General features: G+C 48.0%; 1 protein-coding gene across 1 annotated transcript in view; it reads right to left on the bottom strand.

The window, feature by feature from the left end:
- Positions 1–5,887: 5,887 nt before the first annotated feature.
- The window catches only part of DLEC1 (DLEC1 cilia and flagella associated protein), a 195,339-nt gene continuing 179,737 nt past the window's right edge, over positions 5,888–21,489 (bottom strand). The window contains exons 31-39 of the mRNA XM_075315397.1: positions 20,956–21,123; positions 20,216–20,338; positions 20,035–20,129; positions 18,363–18,453; positions 16,890–17,075; positions 14,888–15,049; positions 14,625–14,778; positions 14,086–14,209; positions 5,888–6,083 (exon numbers count right to left, since the gene is read on the bottom strand). Of these exons, the coding sequence (XP_075171512.1) occupies positions 5,960–6,083; positions 14,086–14,209; positions 14,625–14,778; positions 14,888–15,049; positions 16,890–17,075; positions 18,363–18,453; positions 20,035–20,129; positions 20,216–20,338; positions 20,956–21,123 (1,227 nt within the window). The 3' untranslated portion in view covers positions 5,888–5,959. The remainder of the gene's footprint in view (positions 6,084–14,085; positions 14,210–14,624; positions 14,779–14,887; positions 15,050–16,889; positions 17,076–18,362; positions 18,454–20,034; positions 20,130–20,215; positions 20,339–20,955; positions 21,124–21,489) is intronic.

The raw sequence follows: 21,489 nt of genomic DNA, 5'->3' as shown, positions 1-21,489 counted from the left end.
TCTCAAACGTCGGCATTTGCGTCCTACGCTATTAATGCTGTCCTGGACTCTGCGAGCCGTACGGCGGTTGCAGCCGACAATTCGGTGGCAATACGCAGGGCCTTGTGGCTACGGGAATGGAAGGCAGATTCGGCTTCCAAAAAGTGCTTAACTGGTTTGCCATTTTCTGGCGACCGCTTGTTTGGTGAGAGATTGGATGAAATCATCAAACAATCCAAGGGAAAGGAAACATCCTTACCCCAGGCCAAACCAAAAACACCCCAACAGAGGAGGGGACAGTCGAGGTTTCGGTCCTTTCGGGGGGCGGGCAGATCCCAATTCTCCTCGTCCAAAAGGCCTCAGAAGGATCAGAGGAACTCCGACGCATGGCGGTCCAAATCACGCCCTAAAAAGACCGCCGGAGGTGCCGCTACCAAGGCGGCTTCCTCATGACTTACGGCCTCCTCACACCGCATCCTCGGTCGGTGGCAGGCTCTCCCGCTTTTGCGACACCTGGCTGCCACAAGTAAAAGACCGTTGGGTGAGAGACATTTTGTCTCACGGTTACAGGATAGAGTTCAGCTCTCGTCCTCCGACTCGATTCTTCAGAACATCTCCGCCTCCCGAGCGAGCCGAGGCTCTTCTGCAGGCGGTGGGCATTCTGAAGGCAGAAGGAGTGGTGGTCCCGGTTCCTCTTCAGCAACAGGGTCACGGTTTCTACTCCAACCTGTTTGTGGTTCCAAAGAAGGACGGGTCTTTCCGTCCTGTTTTGGATCTAAAACTGCTCAACAAACACGTAATGACCAGGCGGTTCCGGATGGAATCCCTCCGCTCCGTCATCGCCTCAATGTCCCAAGGAGATTTCCTAGCATCGATCGATATCAAAGATGCTTATCTCCACGTACCGATTGCTCCAGAGCATCAGCGCTTCCTGCGCTTCGCCATAGGAGACGAACACCTTCAGTTCGCGGCACTGCCGTTCGGCCTGGCGACAGCCCCAAGGGTTTTCACCAAGGTCATGGCTACAGTAGTTGCGGTCCTCCACTCTCAGGGTCACTCGGTGATACCTTACTTAGACGATCTGCTGGTCAAGGCACCCTCTCAAGAGGCATGCCAACACAGCCTCAACGTTACTCTGGAGACTCTCCAGAGTTTCGGGTGGATCATCAATTTTCCAAAGTCAAATCTGACACCGGTCCAATCGCTGACATATCTTGGCATGGAGTTTCATACTCTTCCAGCGATAGTGAAGCTTCCGCTGGACAAACAGCGTTCACTACAGACAGGGGTGCAATCTCTCCTTAAAGGTCGGTCACACCCCTTGAGGCGCCTCATGCACTTCCTGGGGAAGATGGTGGCAGCAATGGAGGCAGTTCCTTTCGCGCAGTTTCACCTGCGTCCTCTTCAATGGGACATCCTACGCAAATGGGACAGGATGCTGACGTCCCTAGACAGGAACGTCTCCCTCTCTCAGGCAACCAAAGCTTCCCTTCGGTGGTGGCTTCTTCCCACCTCATTATCGAAGGGGAAATCCTTCCTACCCCCATCCTGGGCGGTGGTCACGACGGACGCGAGTCTGTCAGGGTGGGGAGCAGTTTTTCTCCACCACAGGGCTCAGGGTACGTGGACTCAGCAAGAGTCCTCACTTCAGATCAATGTTCTGGAGATCAGGGCAGTGTATCTTGCCCTAAAAGCGTTCCAGCAGTGGCTGGAAGGCAAGCAGATCCGAATTCAGTCGGACAACTCCACAGCGGTGGCTTACATCAACCACCAAGGTGGAACACGCAGTCGGCAAGCCTTCCAAGAAGTCCGGCGGATTTTGATGTGGGTGGAAGCCACGGCCTCCACCATCTCCGCAGTTCACATCCCGGGCGTAGAAAACTGGGAAGCAGACTTTCTCAGTCGCCAGGGCATGGACGCAGGGGAATGGTCCCTTCACCCGGACGTGTTTCAGGAGATCTGTTGCCGCTGGGGGATGCCGGACGTCGACCTAATGGCGTCACGGCACAACAACAAGGTCCCAACATTCATGGCTCGATCTCAAGATCCCAGAGCTCTGGCGGCAGACGCCTTAGTTCAGGATTGGTCGCAGTTTCAGCTTCCTTATGTGTTTCCCCCTCTGGCACTGTTGCCCAGAGTGTTACGCAAGATCAGGGCCGACTGCCGCCGCGCCATCCTCGTCGCTCCAGACTGGCCGAGGAGGTCGTGGTACCCGGATCTGTGGCATCTCACGGTCGGCCAACCGTGGGCACTGCCAGACCAACCAGACTTGCTGTCTCAAGGGCCGTTTTTCCATCTGAATTCTGCGGCCCTCAACCTGACTGTGTGGCCATTGAGTCCTGGATCTTAGCGTCTTCAGCATTATCTCAAGAGGTCATTGCCACCATGAGACAGGCTAGGAAACCAACGTCCGCCAAGATCTACCACAGGACGTGGAAAATATTCCTGTCGTGGTGCTCTGCTCAGGGTTTCTCTCCCTGGCCATTTGCCTTGCCCACTTTTCTGTCCTTTCTTCAATCCGGATTGGAAAAGGGTTTGTCGCTAGGCTCCCTTAAGGGACAAGTCTCTGCGCTCTCTGTGTTTTTTCAGAAGCGCCTGGCCAGACTCCCACAGGTACGCACGTTCCTGCAAGGGGTTTGTCACATCGTCCCTCCTTACAAGCGTCCGTTAGAACCCTGGGATCTGAACAGGGTGCTGATGGTTCTTCAGAAACCACCGTTCGAGCCAATGAGGGATATTTCGCTCGCACGCCTTTCGCAGAAAGTGGTTTTTCTAGTAGCAGTCACTTCACTTCGGAGAGTGTCTGAGCTAGCAGCGTTGTCATGCAAAGCTCCTTTCCTGGTGTTTCACCAGGACAAGGTGGTGCTGCGTCCGGTTCCGGAATTCCTCCCTAAGGTAGTATCCCCCTTTCATCTCAATCAGGATATCTCCTTACCTTCTTTTTGCCCTCATCCAGTTCACCAGTGTGAAAAGGATTTGCACTTGTTAGATCTGGTGAGAGCACCCAGACTCTACATTTCTCGTACGGCGCCCCTGCGCCGCTCGGATGCACTCTTTGTCCTTGTCGCTGGCCAGCGTAAAGGGACACAAGCTTCCAAATCAACCCTGGCTCGGTGGATCAAGGAACCAATTCTCGAAGCTTATCGTTCCTCGGGGCTTCCGGTTCCCTCAGGGCTGAAGGCCCATTCTACCAGGGCCGTGGGAGCGTCCTGGGCCTTGCGACACCAGGCTACGGCTCAGCAGGTGTGTCAGGCAGCTACCTGGTCGAGCCTGCACACTTTCACGAAACACTATCAGGTGCATACCTATGCTTCGGCAGATGCCAGCCTAGGTAGGCAAGTCCTTCAGGCGGCGGTTGCCCACCTGTAGGACGGAGCCGTGACGGCTCTATTATGAGGTATTATTTACCCACCCAGGGACTGCTTTTGGACGTCCCAATTGTCTGGGTCTCCCAATGGAGCGCCAAAGAAGAAGGGAATTTTGTTTACTTACCGTAAATTCCTTTTCTTCTAGCTCCAATTGGGAGACCCAGCACCCGCCCCTGTTTTTGTGTACACATGTTGTTCACGTTGAATGGTTTCAGTTCTCCGATATTCCTTCGGATTGAATTTACTTTAAACCAGTTTATAATTTTTTCCTCCTTCTTGCTTTTGCACCAAAACTGAGGAGCCCGTGGCAGCACGGGGGGTGTATAGGCAGAAGGGGAGGGGCTTTACACTTTTAGTGTAATACTTTGTGTGGCCTCCGGAGGCATAGCTATACACCCAATTGTCTGGGTCTCCCAATTGGAGCTAGAAGAAAAGGAATTTACGGTAAGTAAACAAAATTCCCTTCTTCTTATAGTTCCGACATGGGAGACCCAGCACCCTCCGTTGCCTGTTGGCAGCTTTCTTGTTCCGTGTGTTATCACCGGGTGTTGTTGTAGACAGAGGTTCCGATTGTTCCGGGTTTTGCTCTGTCTCTACTTGTGGGTGGATGTCCTCCTTCAGCTTTTGCACTAAACTGGCTACGACTGGCTACCAGGGGGTGTATATGCTAGGAGGGAGGAGCTACACGTTTGAGTGTAGTACTTTGTGTGTCCTCCGGAGGCAGAAGCTATACACCTATGGTTTGGGTCTCCCATGTCGGAACTATAAGAAAAAGAATTTACGGTAAGTAACAAAATTCTCTTTTTTTTGGTGTTTTATCTGGTAATACCCTATTGCGCTAATTTTCCACAGCTTCTATATTCCTGGTCTATTCATAGGCTTTTGAGCCTATAGATCTGCAGCAGCGGTTATTTATATGCCCCATTTCATCCTCTAAGGTGGCCCTATATGATCATCCTCTAAGGTGGCCATATATGATCATCCTCTTTCCCTTTTTTCCTTTGGATAAAACCCATTACGTTAGTTCTCCCTCATAGCATCTCTGACATTTTCAGGGCTGTCCAGTCTTCCCCTAGTGTCCCCATCCAGCAGACGCACGGCTCGTTCTATGAGCACTGAATGAAATTTGGTTAGTTGCTCAATTATTGAACCTACAACCCAGGGATTGATGACAAAATCTCCAGCTTCAGAATCAGACACTGGATTCATGTCCGACCAAGGGCAAAATCCGAGTTTGTGAACCTGACTGGAGACAATGTCTTTAAAGCGATGTGGAATATGTTGTTTTTGTATAACAGCATAATATATCTAATATTTAAAGCTCAGTGTATGTGTGTGTGTGTGTGTATGTCCTCTAAAGGAATCCGCACCGTCGCATGTACAATCACGAAACTTTGCACAGACACTCCCTGTGACTCAGGGAACGTCATAGACTATGTTTGGGCGGGAAAATTTAACCCCGTCCTTTCCAGTTACTCTACAAAAATCCTGCCTCCATTATACTGAAAGAAGCTGGGAGCTGCAGGCTATAAATAGAAACTGTCAGTGGTCCCTATAGGAAGAAAATAAACTGTTAGTATACGAAGCTTATGTGTGAGTTAAAAGATGTCGGTAGTGAGATGGATAGAGAGACAGAGACACATACAGAGACAGCCCCGGGAAAGAGACTGAGAGAGAGAGTGAGTCAGACAGATACAGAGATTGAGATAGATAGACTGATGCAAATACAGACAGCGAGATAGAAACAGACAGGCAAGGAAAGAGACAGACAGCGAGACAGACAGACAGCAACACACAGACAGAGACTGGGAGAGAGAATCTACACTATATGGAGAGAAGATATGCACACCAGTGACTATGTAAGGGGAATATGTGAAAAGCAGAAACTGCTGTGTGAATACGGACATGAAAAATCCAATAGCTATATGTAAGAATGAAAATATGAAAATGGAACCTGCATTACTGCCATGATCATATGAATAAAGAGAAATTTAGCTACTGAATTGATCAATGCAATAGAGCCCCAACACTACGCCAAAGTATTTCTCTACGTTGGGGTCCCTAGCTTGTGTGTGTCCTCTCATGAAGTTAAAAAACTTACCGTGTATGGGAAGCTGAGACCCAGGCTATATATGCGTATAATGTGGACTGGCAATAGGTATGGGTGGGGCCGGGTTCACAAACGAAGACTACAAATCAATTTTTCATGTCAGTATTCACACAGCAGTTTCTGCTTTTCATATATTCCCCTTTACATAGTCACTGGTGTGCATACCTTCTCTCCATATAGAGATGGGGAGAGAGACAGTAACTATCCTGGGCAACGCCCAGGTACTACAGCTAGTATATAAATGTAACAAAAAAAATCTAGGCTGCAGCGATTAAAGAAAGAAACTTATTGGTGCAATCTAATATGGTTCTGCTAAATTAGATTTAATACCCTTGGGGGTTTCCCCCCCCCCCCAAAAATGGACCAGGTCTAATTTATCTGAATAAAAATGATACCACGAAACAAACGTACAATAAATTCTTTACTATGTTGTCTGCAGTATAAATTATGCTAAATTTTTATTTTGAAATTCCAGAAATTAATTGCAGAAGAGGCTCTACAGCTATGAATTCAGTAAAGCCTCGTACTTCTCATCATAGGATCCTCTTCCTCTAACGTGTAATGTCAGTGGCTTCTCTCCCAGCATGCCGTGCACCGTGACTACGCTTTCATAGTCTTTGTTTGTCCTATGAGGGTAAAATGAGTTATCATATTATACAGTATGTGTGTATACATTTATATAAAAATACCTTTGACATAAAGACCCCACCCATACATATTAGAGTAATGTCGGCTGAGCCGCCAATATCGACGGGCTCCACAGACACTCTAATTTGTATGGGTGGGACGCTGGGCAGCTGATTGTAAGAGAAGATGTTTATATACATGTTTGATTTTGGACTGCCAATTGCTTAGTTCTCCCTAAGATGAGCTGGTAGAGATTGCTAGCTTTCTCAAGAACACAGGACTACTCCACTGAGCGAGCGCTCATGTGAGAGACGGCTGACAACTGAATGATCCGCCAAAGCATTGTTTGGCTGATTAATGTAATGTGTATGGGGACCTTATGGAGAATGGACATATCACGGTACATAATCAACAGATCATGAGTATACCAGTTGGTTGGGCACAAGTCGGAGTTTAAAGCACCGCTACAGCGGGTTTTGTTTTATATCACCGCTGGAGTGGTGCTATTAATCTAAGTCCCTGACCTAGGTCTTATACGCACACTGGCATCTGCACCTTTACAGACACTGCTCCGGTGCCACGGCGCCATCTTCTGACTGTAATTACTGACTGGCTGGAAGTCAGAAGTTACATGACAAGTGCTCAATACAAGTCTATGAGAGCCTGAACGAGGCTCTAATAGAGATGTATTGAGTTGTGATCTCTGCCGCACTCCATGAAAGACAGGTCACAAATTACCAGACACTGACCAGAGTAACACTGAAAACAGATGAAGACGCCGGAGGGTGAGTATAAGATGGGGTAGGGGACTTAGATTTAAAGCACCACTCCAGTAGTGATATAAACTAAAAAAATACCTCTGGAGTGGTGCTTTAAGGTTTTTTCTTATCATGACAGTTCCTTTTTTTTTTTATAACAGACAGCCAGGAGATCAGGTGATTGCCAGTTAAGCTATAGGAACACCCTGGCAGACTGCTTCTGTTGCCAATCTAGTCTCTAGCTGGCCATATGATTTCCCTGCAGCACCCTTGGAAGAAATACTTTCCTTTAGGCTGGACTCACACGAACGTATTAAAAAACGGTCCCATTCTCGTTTGCGAGAGTCGGACGAATTTTTCTCACTTGTCATCAGTGTGCACTCAGTGTGCTGTCAGTATACAATCCGTTTTTTTGCACAGCAGCTGTTACTCATTTACAGTCATGTACAGGAGAATTTACAGTGTTCTGTGCTACATGATAGGATTGCATTTAGAAAAACGGATGTCACTAGGATGGTCCGTGTGCCGTCCGTGTGACATCCGATTTTTCCTCGCACCCATTTACTTGTATTGGCGAGCCTCGGACGTATTCTGGATCAAATCGCAGCATGCTGCCGCTTTTCTCGCATCCAGAATCTGGATGCAAGAAAAGCTGACCAACAGCTCTCCCTCATTGACTAGTATTGGTCCGAGTGCAATGCGAGAATTTCTCGCATTGCTCTCGTCCGTTTTTGTCGCTCGTTCTGAGCGTACCCTTATGCTCGGTTTAGAAGGCAGTGATATCGGCCCAGTCATATCTGCAGATTTTGGATGAGACTAAAGGCCGCTTTACACGCTGCGATCGCACCCGCCCCCATCGTGCGTGCATCACTGGCAAATCGATGCCCGTGGTGAACAATATCGCTAGTACGCGTCACACGCACATACCTTCACAATGACGTCGCTGTGGCCGCCGAACAAACTCTTGTTTAAGGGGGAGGTTCGTGCGGCGTCACAGTGACGTCACACAGCGAACCACCAATAGAAGCGGAGGGGAGGAGAGCAGCTGCATTAACGTCACTCCCACCTCGTTGCCGGAGGACGCAGGTACGGTGTTGTTCGTCGTTCCCGGGGTGTCACACGTAGCGATGTGTGCTGCCTCAGGAACGACGACCTGCGTCCTAAAAGATCAACGATTTTTTGGAAAGGAACGACGTGTCAACAATCAATGATTTTTCCCTTTTTCTTTATCGTTCCTATGGGAGACCCAGACATTGGGTGTATAGCTTCTGCCTCCGGAGGACACACAAAGTACTACACTAAAAAGTGTAGCTCCTCCCTCTGAGCCTATACACCCCCTGGAGAACCAGATCTAGCCCGTTCATTGCTTTGTGTTCAGGAGGCATACATCCACACATGCATTCTCATCTGATTTTTTCATTTTTGGAAAGATTTTGAAGAAAAGCGGGTCCAAGTTTGGACCCCCGGCATGTCCCTTCTCACCCCACTGTGTCAGTGGTGCTGTTAAGGTTGATTCCAAGGCTGGAGCCTTACATGCCGCGCTCCTTCACCATCCCTCGGGCTCTGGCTTGAAGTGGGAGCCAGCACGGTTCTCCATGCTTTGCAGGAGACCGGTCTCCATCCGCAGCCCTTCAGGATCCTGCTGGACGGAGCACTCATCCCCAGGGACATGGCCCTGCGTCTCAGCAAGCTAAGTACCTGAGACGTTTATATTCTGGGGGTCCCTGTACTTTATTATGTGGGGAGAGTGTGCTGAGTGAGTTTTCTGACATTTCCGGCCGGTTCTCTGGCTGTCGCCTGAGAACCGCGCCGAGGGTGCCTGCGCGCCGGCCGCACCGCTCAAATTTAGGCCCCGGCTTCGCCGGAAGCCTACTTTCGGTTTCACTGCCCTCGCATGTCATTCATGCAGAGGGACAGTGCGGCTCCGCCCAGCAGCCGTTCTACACAGGGGAGAGACACTCCTCACTGAGTACATGTCTCCTCCCCTGTAAGTCTCTTTGGCCCTCCAGATCCCGCTCTCAGGATTGGCCCCGCCCCCTCTCCTCACTCCGGCGCCATTTTATCAGCGTTTTCTCTGCAATCAGCACTGGCTGCAGCATCCCTGCTGAGGTGCTTGGGGGTCCGGGCTTCGGGATCTGGAGGGCACACAACACCGCTCCAGCGGTTTGGTAAGCCACAACCTCTGGTTGTGGGCCTCTGTATATACTCTCTGGGGGTCACTCTGGCAGAGCCCCCACTTCAGCAGCATGTCTCACACGAGGAGCAAGGCTCCAAAGCTATATTCAGTATGCACTGCATGTAAGCTCGTGGTGCCTGAACCGAGCACATATCCACATTGTGATGCCTGCTCTAACCTGACAATGCCTCAGCCTGGAATCGCCCCCCCAGTGGTCTCTCCGGCTGCTCCGGCTCCTGTGGCTGAACCCCCGGCTTGGGTAGAATCCTTCTCTAGGTCAATCTCCCAGTCTTTTGCCGACTCAATGGGACAGCTGTCCCGGACTTTGCTGAACATGCATCAGCCCCCTTCACAGGGTGCCTCTGCTGCTAGGGCTCTCTCAGCGGAGCTCACAGATGATTCATCATCTGGTCCCAGACCCCGTCCTCCTAAAAGGAGACGCAGGGCTCCCTCTCCTTCCTCGTCCCGCGGCTCTGTTTCAGAAGCTGGCTCGCCGGACGAGGAGGATGCCTTTACTGGGGGCTCGGAGGCTACCTCCATGTGCCCCATTGATCTGTCCGAAAGTGACTCAGATGTTAGTGATTTGATTGCGTCCATTAATTCTGTACTGGACCTCAATCCGCCAGTATCCTAGGAGCAACCCTCTCTGGCAGAAAAGCACCAGTTTACCTTGCCTAAGAGGACAAGGAGTGTGTTCTTTAACCACTCCAGTTTTCAGGCCACTGTGACCAAGCCTAGGGCCTGTCCTGACAAACGCTTCCCAAAGCGTGGTTCTGATGACCGTTTTCCCTTTCCACCTGAGGTGGTCAAGGAGTGGGCTCATTCACCAAAGGTAGACCCCCCGGTGTCTAGACTCTCAGCCCGGACCGTTGTGTCGGTGGCTAACGGCACCTCTCTTAAGGATTCCACTGACCGCCAGGTTGACCTTCTGGCCAAATCTGTATATGAGGCGGCAGGGGCCTCGTTCTCCCCATCTTTTGCAGCAGTGTGGGCTCTCAAAGCCATCTCTGCTTCTCTAGAGGAGATGCATTCCCTCACCAGGGAATCTAGGCCCGAAATGGTTGCCTTAACTTCCCAAGCTTCAGCTTTTTCATCCTATGCCATGTCTGCCATGCTGGAGGCTTCTCACCGCACTGCGGTGGCTTCGGCTAATCCCCTCGCTATCCGCAGGATCTTGTGGCTTCGAGAGTGGAAGGCAGATGCTTCTTCAAGGAAGTACCTTGCTGGGCTCCCTTTTGCTGGGTCCAGGCTATTCGGTGAACTGGATGAAATTATTAAGGAAGCTACTGGCGGGAAGAGTACTTCCATGCCACAAACCAAAACCAGGAAACCTGTCCAGGGTGGGAACCAGTCGAGGTTTCGTTCCTTTCGTTTCTCCAACTGGTCGTCCTCTAAGCCCTCGGCCTCGTCCACTAACTCAGCCAAGGACCAGAAATCCAACTGGCGCCCAAAAGCGCATCCACAGAAGACCGCAGGAGCTGCTGCCACTAAGGCAGCCTCCTGGTGACTATCTGTCCGCGCCAGCAACGTCCTTAGTCGGTGGCAGGCTCTCCCACTTTGGCGACGTGTGGTTTCAACACGTCTCCGATCAGTGGGTGCGGGATATCATCTCCCACGGCTACAGGATAGAATTCTCTTCCAGCCCGCCAAACAGATTTTTTCTGTCAACTCCCCCCTGCTCCAAGGCCGCCGCCTTCTCTCAGGCCGTGACATCCTTGCAGGCCAACGGAGTAATTGTACCGGTTCCCGCCCGGGAACGGTTCAGAGGTTTCTACTCAAATCTCTTCCTAGTCCCCAAAAAGGACGGTTCCTTCCGGCCCATCCTGGATCTCAAGCTTCTCAACAAGCATGTTCAGGTGCGGCATTTTCGCATGGAGTCTCTGCGATCAGTCATTGCCTCAATGACCCAAGGAGATTTCCTGGCATCCATCGACATCAGAGATGCCTATCTGCATGTGCCAATTGCAGTTTCACACCAGCGTTGGCTACGTTTTGCAATCGGAGAGGAACATTTCCAATTCGTGGCTCTCCCCTTCGGGTTAGCCACGGCCCCTCGGGTATTCACCAAGGTCATGGCAGCAGTGGTTGCGGTTCTGCACCTCCAGGGGTTGGCAGTGATTCCTTACCTGGACGACCTTCTAGTCAAGGCTTCATCCAGCGCAGACTGTCAGCGGAGTGTCTCGCTCACTCTCGCCACTCTATCCCAATTCGGGTGGCTTGTCAATCTGCCCAAATCTACTCTGACTCCGACCCAGAGGCTCACGTACCTAGGGATATGCAGTTCGAGACTCTGCCGGCACTTGTGAAGCTGCCCTTAGTCAAACAGCAGTCCCTCCAACTGGCGGTGCGCTCTCTGCTGAGGCCCCGCCGTCATTCCATCAGGCACCTAATGCAGGTGCTGGGTCAGATGGTGGCGTCAATGGAGGCTGTTCCCTTTGCCCAGTTCCATCTGCGTCCTCTGCAGCTGGACATTCTCCGCTGTTGGGACAAGCGGACTTCCTCCTTGCACAGGCTGGTGGCTCTGTCGCCACAGACCAGGAGCTCTCTTCAGTGGTGGCTTCGGCCCCTCTCTCTGTCTCAGGGGCGCTCCTTCCTGGCCCCGTCCTGGGTGATCCTCACCACGGATGCCAGTCTATCCGGCTGGGGAGCGGTATGTCTCCACCACCGAGCGCAGGGCACTTGGACTCCGTCCGAGTCAGCCCTCTCGATCAATGTGCTGGAAACCAGAGCTGTGCTTCTAGCTCTCCTAGCCTTTCACCACCTGTTGGCGGGCAAGCACATCCGAGTCCAGTCAGACAACGCGACAGCGGTTGCCTACATCAATCACCAAGGCGGGACACGCAGCCGCCTGGCAATGTTGGAGGTTCAACGCATTCTTCAATGGACGGAGGACTCCAAGTCCACCATATCCGCAGTCCACATCCCAGGCGTGGAAAACTGGGAAGCAGATTATCTCAGCCGTCAAACTGTGGACAGTGGCGAGTGGTCCCTGCATCCGGCAGTGTTTCAGTCAATCTGCCGCAAGTGGAGCACTCCGGAAGTGGACCTAATGGCATCTTGTCACAACAACAAGGTTCCGGTTTACGTGGCTCGCAAGATCAGAATGGAGGGCCGTCGGGTCATACTCATTGCTCCGGACTGGCCCAGGCGAGCTTGGTACCCAGACCTGCTCCATCTGTCCGTAGAGGTGCCGTGGCATCTTCCGGACCGTCCAGACCTTCTCTCACAAGGTCCGTTTTTCCGCCAGAATTCTGCGGCTCTCAGATTGACGGCGTGGCTCTTGAGTCCTGGATCTTGACGGCTTCTGGTATTCCTCCTGAAGTCATTTCCACTATGACTCGGGCTCGGAAGTCTTCCTCGGCCAAAATCTATCACAGGACTTGGAGAATTTTCCTGTCCTGGTGTCGCTCTTCCGGCCATGCTCCTTGGCCTTTTTCCTTGCCGACCCTTCTGTCCTTTCTACAGTCTGGTGTGCAGCTAGGACTATCCCTCAATTCCCTCAAGGGACAAGTCTCGGCTCTGTCAATACTGTTCCAGCGGCGTATCGCCCGGCTGGCTCAAGTGCGCACCTTCATGCAGGGCGCGTCTCACATCATTCCGCCTTACCGGCGGCCTTTGGATCCCTGGGACCTCAATTTGGTCCTCACGGCCTTGCAGAAATCCCCCTTTGAGCCTCTTAGGGAGGTTTCTTTGTTTCGTCTTTCACAGAAAGTGGTCTTTCTAGTGGCCATAACTTCCCTCAGGAGAGTCTCTGATTTGGCTGCGCTCTCTTCGGAGTCACCTTTTTTGGTTTTTCATCAAGACAAGGTGGTTCTCCGTCCGACTCCGGACTTTCTCCCTAAGGTGGTTTCTCCTTTCCACCTTAACCAGGACATTTCCCTGCCTTCCTTTTGTCCGGCTCCTGTTCATCGCTTTGAAAAAGCGTTGCATACTCTGGATCTGGTGCGGGCGCTCCGGATCTATGTGTCTCGCACTGCTGCTCTTAGGCGGTGCACCTCTCTTTTTGTGCTAATCACAAGTCGGCGTAAGGGCCTCTCTGCTTCTAAGCCGACCTTAGCTTGTTGGATTAGGTCGACCATTTCCGATGCCTACCAGTGTTCTCAGGTGCCTCCCGCGCCGGGGATCAAGGCACACTCGACCAGAGCTGTCGGTGCCTCTTGGGCTTTCAGGCACCAGGCTACGGCTCAGCAGGTCTGTCAGGCTGCCACTTGGACTAGCCTGCATACCTTTTCAAAGCACTACCAAGTGCATGCTCATGCTTCGGCAGATGCGAGCTTGGGCAGACGCATCCTTTAGGCGGCTGTCGCCCATTTGTGAAGTTAGGCTCCGCCTACTTCTCAGTTTTTCTGTTTATTCCCAACCATGGACTGCTTTGAGACGTCCCAATGTCTGGGTCTCCCATAGGAACGATAAAGAAAAAGAGAATTTTGTTTACTTACCGTAAATTCTTTTTCTTATAGTTCCGTAGTGGGAGATCCAGCACCCTCCCTGTTGCCTGTTGGCAGTTTCTTGTTCCGCGTGTTATCACCGGCTGTTGTCGTGGACAGAGGCTCCGGTTGTTCCGGTTCTTGCTCTGTCTTTACTTGTGGGTGGCTATTCTCCTTCAGCTTTTGCACTAAACTGGCTAGATCTGGTTCTCCAGGGGGTGTATAGGCTCCGAGGGAGGAGCTACACTTTTTAGTGTAGTACTTTGTGTGTCCTCCGGAGGCAGAAGCTATACACCCAATGTCTGGGTCTCCCAATACGGAACTATAAGAAAAATAATTTACGGTAAGTAAACAAAATTCTCTTTTTTTCGGATCATTGGCGGTCGCACATAGGTGTCACCTGCAACGACGTCGCTAACGACGCCGGATATGCGTCACGAATTCAGTGACCCCAGCGATATCTCGTTAGCGATGTCGTTGCGTGGCCTTTACTTTGTGTGCTTGTCTGCATCACTGACAACGTGTAGGAGCTGCCTGCTATTACTTGCACTATTCTAATACATTGCAGCAATTTCTTCCAAATAGACCATTGGTGTAAATGAGAACTGGAGTAAAATGCAGGGACAATGAGTGTAATTACCTTGCTGTGAAGGTCAGCAATAGCATCTCCTTACTGGATGAAGTGTGGTTGACATGTGCATCGAGCATCCCACTGCTGGGGGAGATGGAAAATATATCTTGTCCACTGTGTCTTTCCCGTTTGTCTGGAAGTGAGAGTAAAGGCTTTTTATAGTCTACGTTCCAGTAGAGTTCTACATTAAAATGGCTCAGGAGCTTAAAGAAAACAACTTTTTTGATTAGGGTCACATGCTTTCTTTAGTCATTTTTATTTTAAACCCCAACCACCATCACCACTGCCTGACCACAGTGTGGATCACACATTATCTAATATGTGCACAAACCCGGCATCATAGCAGCCAAATCAAAAATTGTATTTATCCAAGTATAAAATCACAATGAATGACATAAAAAAAACTAAAACACCTTGTGCTCCCGCCCTATAGAGGAGAGGACTTGATGTGAGCCGGTGAACCTCTCAGGACTTAAACATCCAATTCAATCTTGTACTAGTGAAATTCAATATTACCAGTCCTCTGTATTAACTCGTACAATATTTACCCAGTAGAGCAGTCCAGTAACTTTTTGATCCACTTTTGTTCATCAGAAAAACTTCTTGGCTCCTTGTTTGCCCAACAAAGCAGGTGCCAAAATCCACGGTGTCATTGGAGAGCTGTAATACTGGCACGGTGAGGTACGCACTCAAGGGGACTTGCTGCGGAGAGAAAATTGTGTAGTGTCAGGAATATGATGGATTTCAGGGGAGTGAAATGTTAGATTTGATATCACATGAAAAGAATGGAAAGAGTCAATAGAAAAGTAACCTGAGAGCTGTTATTGCTGTACTCTATGATTAATTGCTGGGTAAAGTGCAGCTTCTTCTCGCCATTCTCTAACTGGAGGACTTTAACACCGGGCAGCATCTGATCATCCGGCAGGTTCTGGTAAGTCAGTAGTTCCAGGTTTGTGCAGAATGACACCTTGACCTACGCAGTGAAAGCATTCCTAATGTTAATGTCTACCCATCTACTGAGATCATGTATGCTTGTCTGTAGAGGAACCAAGAATTACTCTACTGAACTTCATAAATTATACTCATTTTATTTATCATAATCTGTAGTGTTTTATAGACTTTCTTATTGTTGTCCCCGTTATGGTTCACAATCTACCGTAAATCTCCTATCTATATCTTTTGAGTGTGGGAGAAAATCTATTCAAACACGGGGAGAACGTAGAAGATCTTTGAAAATATTGCCCTTGGTGAAATTTTGAGCCACTGTACTTAAACGGAATGTGCCAATATTAGACCTCCGCCATAGGATAAAGGCTTTACTTTCCGATCATGGGGTTCTGACCGCTTGCACCCCCATTGATACCAAGAAGGGGGCTCTGATGATCTTGGGATTTAGAAGCCAAGTCAATTCCTTGAACTCTTTATCATGTTTATTAAACCATTCCTGAAGATTGTTTGCAGTATGATATGGCATATTATCCTGCTGGAAAAAGCCACTACAGTTACAGAATACTTGACCATGAAGGATTGTACTTGTTCTTTAGGTTGAAGGTACATGTCATAGTAACATCTACATAAATGGCATTACTCAGCAGAACTCTGCCCACACCCTCATCAGCGCCTGCTGGTTTGCCTCCTTCTTATATTATATCCGCATGCATCGTAACTGACACGCAGACACAGTGTCTACATGATGTAAAAGAAAATATGACTTATCTGTCCATTCTACCCCCTTTCATAGCGCTGTGAGCCACTGCTAGTGTATTATATGTGCTTTGTTGAGGGGTCAGCATTGCCTCTTTGGTAAGTCCATGGCTATCTGCAATGCTCTATGTTCTGACACTTTTTGATCATAAGCAGCATTAACTTCTCAGTATTTTGTCCCACAGTAGCTCGTCTGTGGTATCAGACCAGACCATGTAACCGTCACTTGCCACATGCTTCACATGCTTCAGTTGGCCTCGGGCATCCATGTCCCTGTCACCAGTTCACAAGATTTCATTTTCAGGACCACTTTTAGTAGGTACTATCTACTGTATATTGTGATATACAAAAAAAGAAAGGGATATAATCATGAGACACCATGAGTAAAGACGCGTAATGTGCCAGAAATGCGTTGGTTGATGTATTTTCTGTGTATTCTCTATAACTTCGTTTTAATGAATTCCAAAGAAAACATTGAAGATGTTCTACGCACTTGTTGAGCAGAACCTTTTATCTTTTTTTTTTTTGTGGGAATATCTGACTATCAGAATGGTGTGATGGCTGTAGTTTTGAGTCCCATGTACTGTATGTTCACTAACCTGGCATTTTTTCATTTTTTTTCTATTTGGCTGTATTTTAACAGTACTGGGAATACCCTGCAGGATCTAATAGTTTGGAGATTCCCTGACACGGTCCTCAAAATGCACGGATCCTTATGCTTGCCTGTGGCAAATTGAGTTTGGGTGGTCCACTGGTCCACTCATCTCTAGTCCTGGGTCAAATCCCACCAAGGACAAGATACGCAAGCAGCTTATATTATATGTTCTCCCCATATTTGATTGGAATTCCTCGGAATTTAAATTGTGAAATTAGATTGCGTTACAGAATATGATGACATTATATAAGTAAACAAATAATTTACTTTTAAGAATTGACCTTTTGCTATCTAAGATATCTCATCTGTTAGCAAGAGATAGTAAAGGCTTTTTTTCACCTGTCACTGGTTTTAATGTTATGGTTATTGGTACATTTTATCACGTGGCTGATAAGCCTCATCGCGGCTACAGTGTGTCTCCATGTAACCAGTAATATAACAGATTGTGTCCTACCAATGTATTCTGCTGTGGGTGCAGCACAATCTGCTCCTCGCGGTCACTCTGGGAAGTTTTGAGGCTTTTATTTGAATCATTTGCAGAGACTGCGAAGGGTTTGGAGATCAGCAATCGAAAATACAGCGGCGTCTCTGTGCAATTGATCAGTTTTAACTTTCGAGTTGTCAAAAATTCTGTCAAAATCTGAAGAGAAAATGATCACAGTATTAATGATGCATATTTCATAGTTCGATGTTTAAAGGGGGGATTCCCATATCTAAAAGTTTGGTTTTCCCCTCAATTGTTCCCCTGACTGCTGATAAAACCAATTAGGCGCAAAGCCAAGTGTCCGTGGCTTCATAGGACACAGACTTCACAAGCACTACTGTACCCATTTCAATATGAGGATTGGTGGGGGTTCTAGTAGGATAAAGTAGTGGCATATTCTAGTTACACTGAACAAAAAATAAACGCAACCAACATTCTGCAGGCCACAATCCATAACCTGATCAGGTTTATGTGGATATCAGTTGCACTGCGTGAGGCAAATGGTGGTCACACCAGATACTGACTAGTTTTATGACCTCCCCAATAATATAAAACTGCACATTTTAGAGCGGCCTTTAATTATGGCCGGCCTAAGGCACACCTGTACAATAATCATGCTCTCTAACCAGTATCTTCATAGTCCATCTACCTCACGGGTGTGGCTTATCTCGGTAAGGCTGGAGTCATGCTTGCGAGTGACTCACGTGTAACTCACCCGAGTCTCTCATTGAATCACCAACCGCACACTCTCCGGACAGGAGCATCTCAGCTGCATAGTGATACATGCAACCGACCCGCTCCTGTCTGCAGAGTCTGCGGCCGTGCCGGGTGATTCAATGAGAGACTCGGGTGAGTTACACGTGAGGCACTCGCAAGTGTGACTCCGACCTAAAGGAGAAGAGCTCACTAACAGATTTAGACAAATTTGTGAATAATATTTGATAGATAAAGGCTTTTTGGGTACAATTTGTGTGTATCAGCTCACCGTATATACGCTCACTGCACAGCCCAATAATACAAGAAAAAGAAGAAAAATCCAGCTCTTCAGGCGAGGAAAGCCACAGTGTTTATTTTAACATGCAGAAACAATGGATAGCATGATCAGCACTACGCGTTTCAGGTGACACAATCACAATCATGATGATCATGATTAAGGGTGATTGTTTCACATAAAATGCGTAGTGCTGGTCATGCTATCCATTGTTTCTGCATATTAAAATAAACACCGTGGCTTTACTTGCCTGAAGAGCTGGATTTTTCTCCTTTTGGGTACACAGAAAAAGTCTTATCTTTTAGAGTTCAGGTCATGAAAAATGGAAGTAAAAACAAAGTTTTGCATTTATATTTTTGTTCAGTATACAGTATATCCCGAGATTAGGTTTACATGTAATGTCTCCACTGTGATTTTCCTACATTAGATACTGGATAGCGTTAGATACTGACAGGTGAAGATTTTCTATCAGGAATGAGGTCACTTGCTACAGGATAAAACACCAGTCCTTCTTCATCCTCATCTTCATATTCCACAGAGAGCCTGTAAAAAAAGAAGACCTTAAAAATACTGACCTCTTCTATTGTAAAATCACAGCATTAAACCTTCTTGCAGGACAATTATTGGTGCCATCTGATTTACTGTTTAATGTATTAAAAAAACTAAAGAAAAAAAAACTTTGGAGATTAAAAAGTAGTATACAAAACCACATATTTTGACATATTTTTTTATATTTAAACTGAGTTATCTCAAAGGAAATAATTCCATAATCGATGGATCTGCAATATGGATCTCCGCTTTGTGACCAATTTTTGTTTTTTGCATTTGCCGAAATATGGATTTTTTCAAATCTATTTACTAAGTTTTTTTGTGCTTAGTTTCAGGCATTTACTGTAGGGTAAAAATGACCTCATAAAATTATTCTTATCATCACTCCACTTAAATATTGACAGTGGCACTTAAAGGGAACCTGTCACCTGTTTTTTGACTATTAAACCAAAAGTGTCACCTTCTGCAGCTCCTGGGCTGCATTCTGAAGGTGCACCTTGTTGCTGACGACCCTTGCAGACCCCAAAAAGAACTTTATAAAATCTCACCGTTTTGTATGCTAATGCCCTGTGTTGGCCAGATGGGTGGGCTCTATTTAGGCTCCTGTACCTCCTTGTGGCCTTGCTCGCCGTCTTTCTGTCATGATTGACAAGGATGGCACCGCTGTCATCATCAACGCTGCTGGCCAAGTCTCGCGCAGACGCAGTTCGCTCTGCCCCTATCGCGGGCCGAGCATAAAAACAGTTTCCCTTGCACTCGCCGGTGATGTATCTGCGCAGGCGCGAGATCATGGTCAGGTACGAGGATGACGCTGCTGGTTAGGTCATGCACAGCGCCGACCATGATCTCGCGCCTGTGCAGATACATCACCGGCGCGCAAGGGAAACTTTTTATGCTCAGCCTGCAATAGGGGCAGAGCGAACTGCGCCTGCGCGAGACTTGGCCAGCAGCGTGGATGATGACGGCGGCGCCATCCTTGTCAATCATGACAGGAGGACAGCGAGCAAGGCCACAAGGAGGGACAGGAGCCGAAATAGAGCCCGCCCATCTGGCCAACACAGGTTATTGGCATAGAAAACGGTGAGATTTTATAAAGTCCTTTTTGGGGTCTGCAAGGGGGGTCCGCAACAAGGTGCACCTTCATAGAATGTAGCCCAGGAGCTGCAGAAGGTGACACTTTTGGTTTAATAGTCAAAAAACTGGTGACAGGTTCCCATTAAGTAACCTAAAAGTAAAGAGCAGCGTGCAGAGCCGGCTTCATTTCCTGCATCGTGGTGGATGTCGGCTATATAGTGTGGAGCGTGGGTCATCTCCTAATCTCGATCGAGACCCTCCCACCTGACATAGTACATACTGTTACGTCCTATATTCGGTAGGGGTTAAAAATTATATCCCCCTTATGTTACCATTATCCAAAAGATAAATTTAATGCAAAAAAAAGTTTCAATAAATTATCTCCAAAAGTTGTTTGTTTTTTTTCACATCTATTTTCTAAAACATTTCCTGTACAGGGGAATTGCTTCTGGAGTTTGTTCCATAATGTTGCTGTGTGCTCAGCCCAATCCCATTACTCACAGCGCGGGCTTCACAAACGCCTGCAGCTCCATCCTGAGTGCGTCTACCCCATATCCGTGGGGCCGCTTCACCTTTCCAGGTATCTGTCGTGTAGACTGGAAGAAATAGACAAATATTTAGTCAAGAAGAAAAGAAATACCTCACTACAAATGCTTTTTATATAGTAAAGAAATTTTGTTACCACATCATCCAGACTCAGGAATCCCAGGGCGTATCCGCTGCATTCTAACTTATTGGTGATCTTCGATAACATCAGCGGAGTGAAGGATACATGTATAATGCTGTGTCCCCTGGCTGGGACAATCTACAGAAAGGAAATCTTGTTAATCAGCAGCTACAGTACATTTACGATAAAATTTACCAGTATAGATACCTGCTCACCGTCATATTTTGGGGGATGGCTAAAGGTGCAGTTACACCTGTCAATGCACCAGAGATTGGCAACATGTGTGCAAGTCAGCGGTCGTTTGGTAGCCTATTTATACAGTCAGACTGCGTGTCAGATGCACTGTCAACCACTGGTCCACAAAGACAGAAGAGGGCCCATGTGCAATAACAATATATGGACCCTTTGCAGCCTGAAATCATAATTCAACATGCTTTGGAGGGGCCCGTTATCTGTTTGGCTCCTGTGCGGTTGAACAGGTTGCACCAATGATATATCCGCCCCTGCTGTGAACGATCAATAATAGATCATTTTGTGCCAATGTTTTTGGCAACACAGGTCCTATTTACAGAAGACAATTTTCTACCAAAATCGAGGATCTCTTATTGAGCACAAAGATCATTTCACCCGACGAACAAGCGCTTTGCTTGCTCATCGGCTGATCAGCAGCCTTTTTACAATACAAGTTTATCGGGAAATGCATTCAAAAATCCTAGGGGTAGTTTTGGACAAAAAAAGCTTCTGCTTTGACTTACTGTCTGCCGTGGAGTGATGCAGTATGGATAATCAGAGGCGACTCCTTCATGGCTTCTCAGAATGACAGAAATTAATTTTTCTTCTGCTGTGGTTTCACTCCCGAGTCCATTCAGGTCATTACTCAGATCTTCATCTGTGTGGTCAGTCTGTTCCATTATCTCTAGTTTCTGTAGAGTCCAGATACATCAATGCAGATCAAAGCGAAATCTAAGCACTTCATAAAGAACATAATGGTGAAATTTGTGACCTGCTCTGCTCTGGTCACATTATGGTTATGTGGGGGAATACCTCCATAATCTAGAATCAGATGGTTGTGTGCAGATCTTTTGCAGGCAACAGAATTACTCTATTGCGTAGTGAGGCTGTCAAGGAATATGCCACTAAAATATGTCTCTTACTTAAGGGGTTGTCTGTTCATGATACTGATGACTCTTCCGTAGAACATATAAATATCAGCTGGGTGGTGGTCCCGACACCCCCACCGGTCAGCTATTATCACCATAATAGGAAAATAACTGATCTGCAGTACTTGT

This window comes from Anomaloglossus baeobatrachus, chromosome 6 (assembly GCF_048569485.1).
Source record: "Anomaloglossus baeobatrachus isolate aAnoBae1 chromosome 6, aAnoBae1.hap1, whole genome shotgun sequence".
In the NCBI taxonomy this organism is placed as follows: Eukaryota; Metazoa; Chordata; class Amphibia; order Anura; family Aromobatidae; genus Anomaloglossus; species Anomaloglossus baeobatrachus.
Note: the sequence above shows the minus strand (reverse complement) of the source record. Positions and strands in the feature narration are given on the sequence as shown.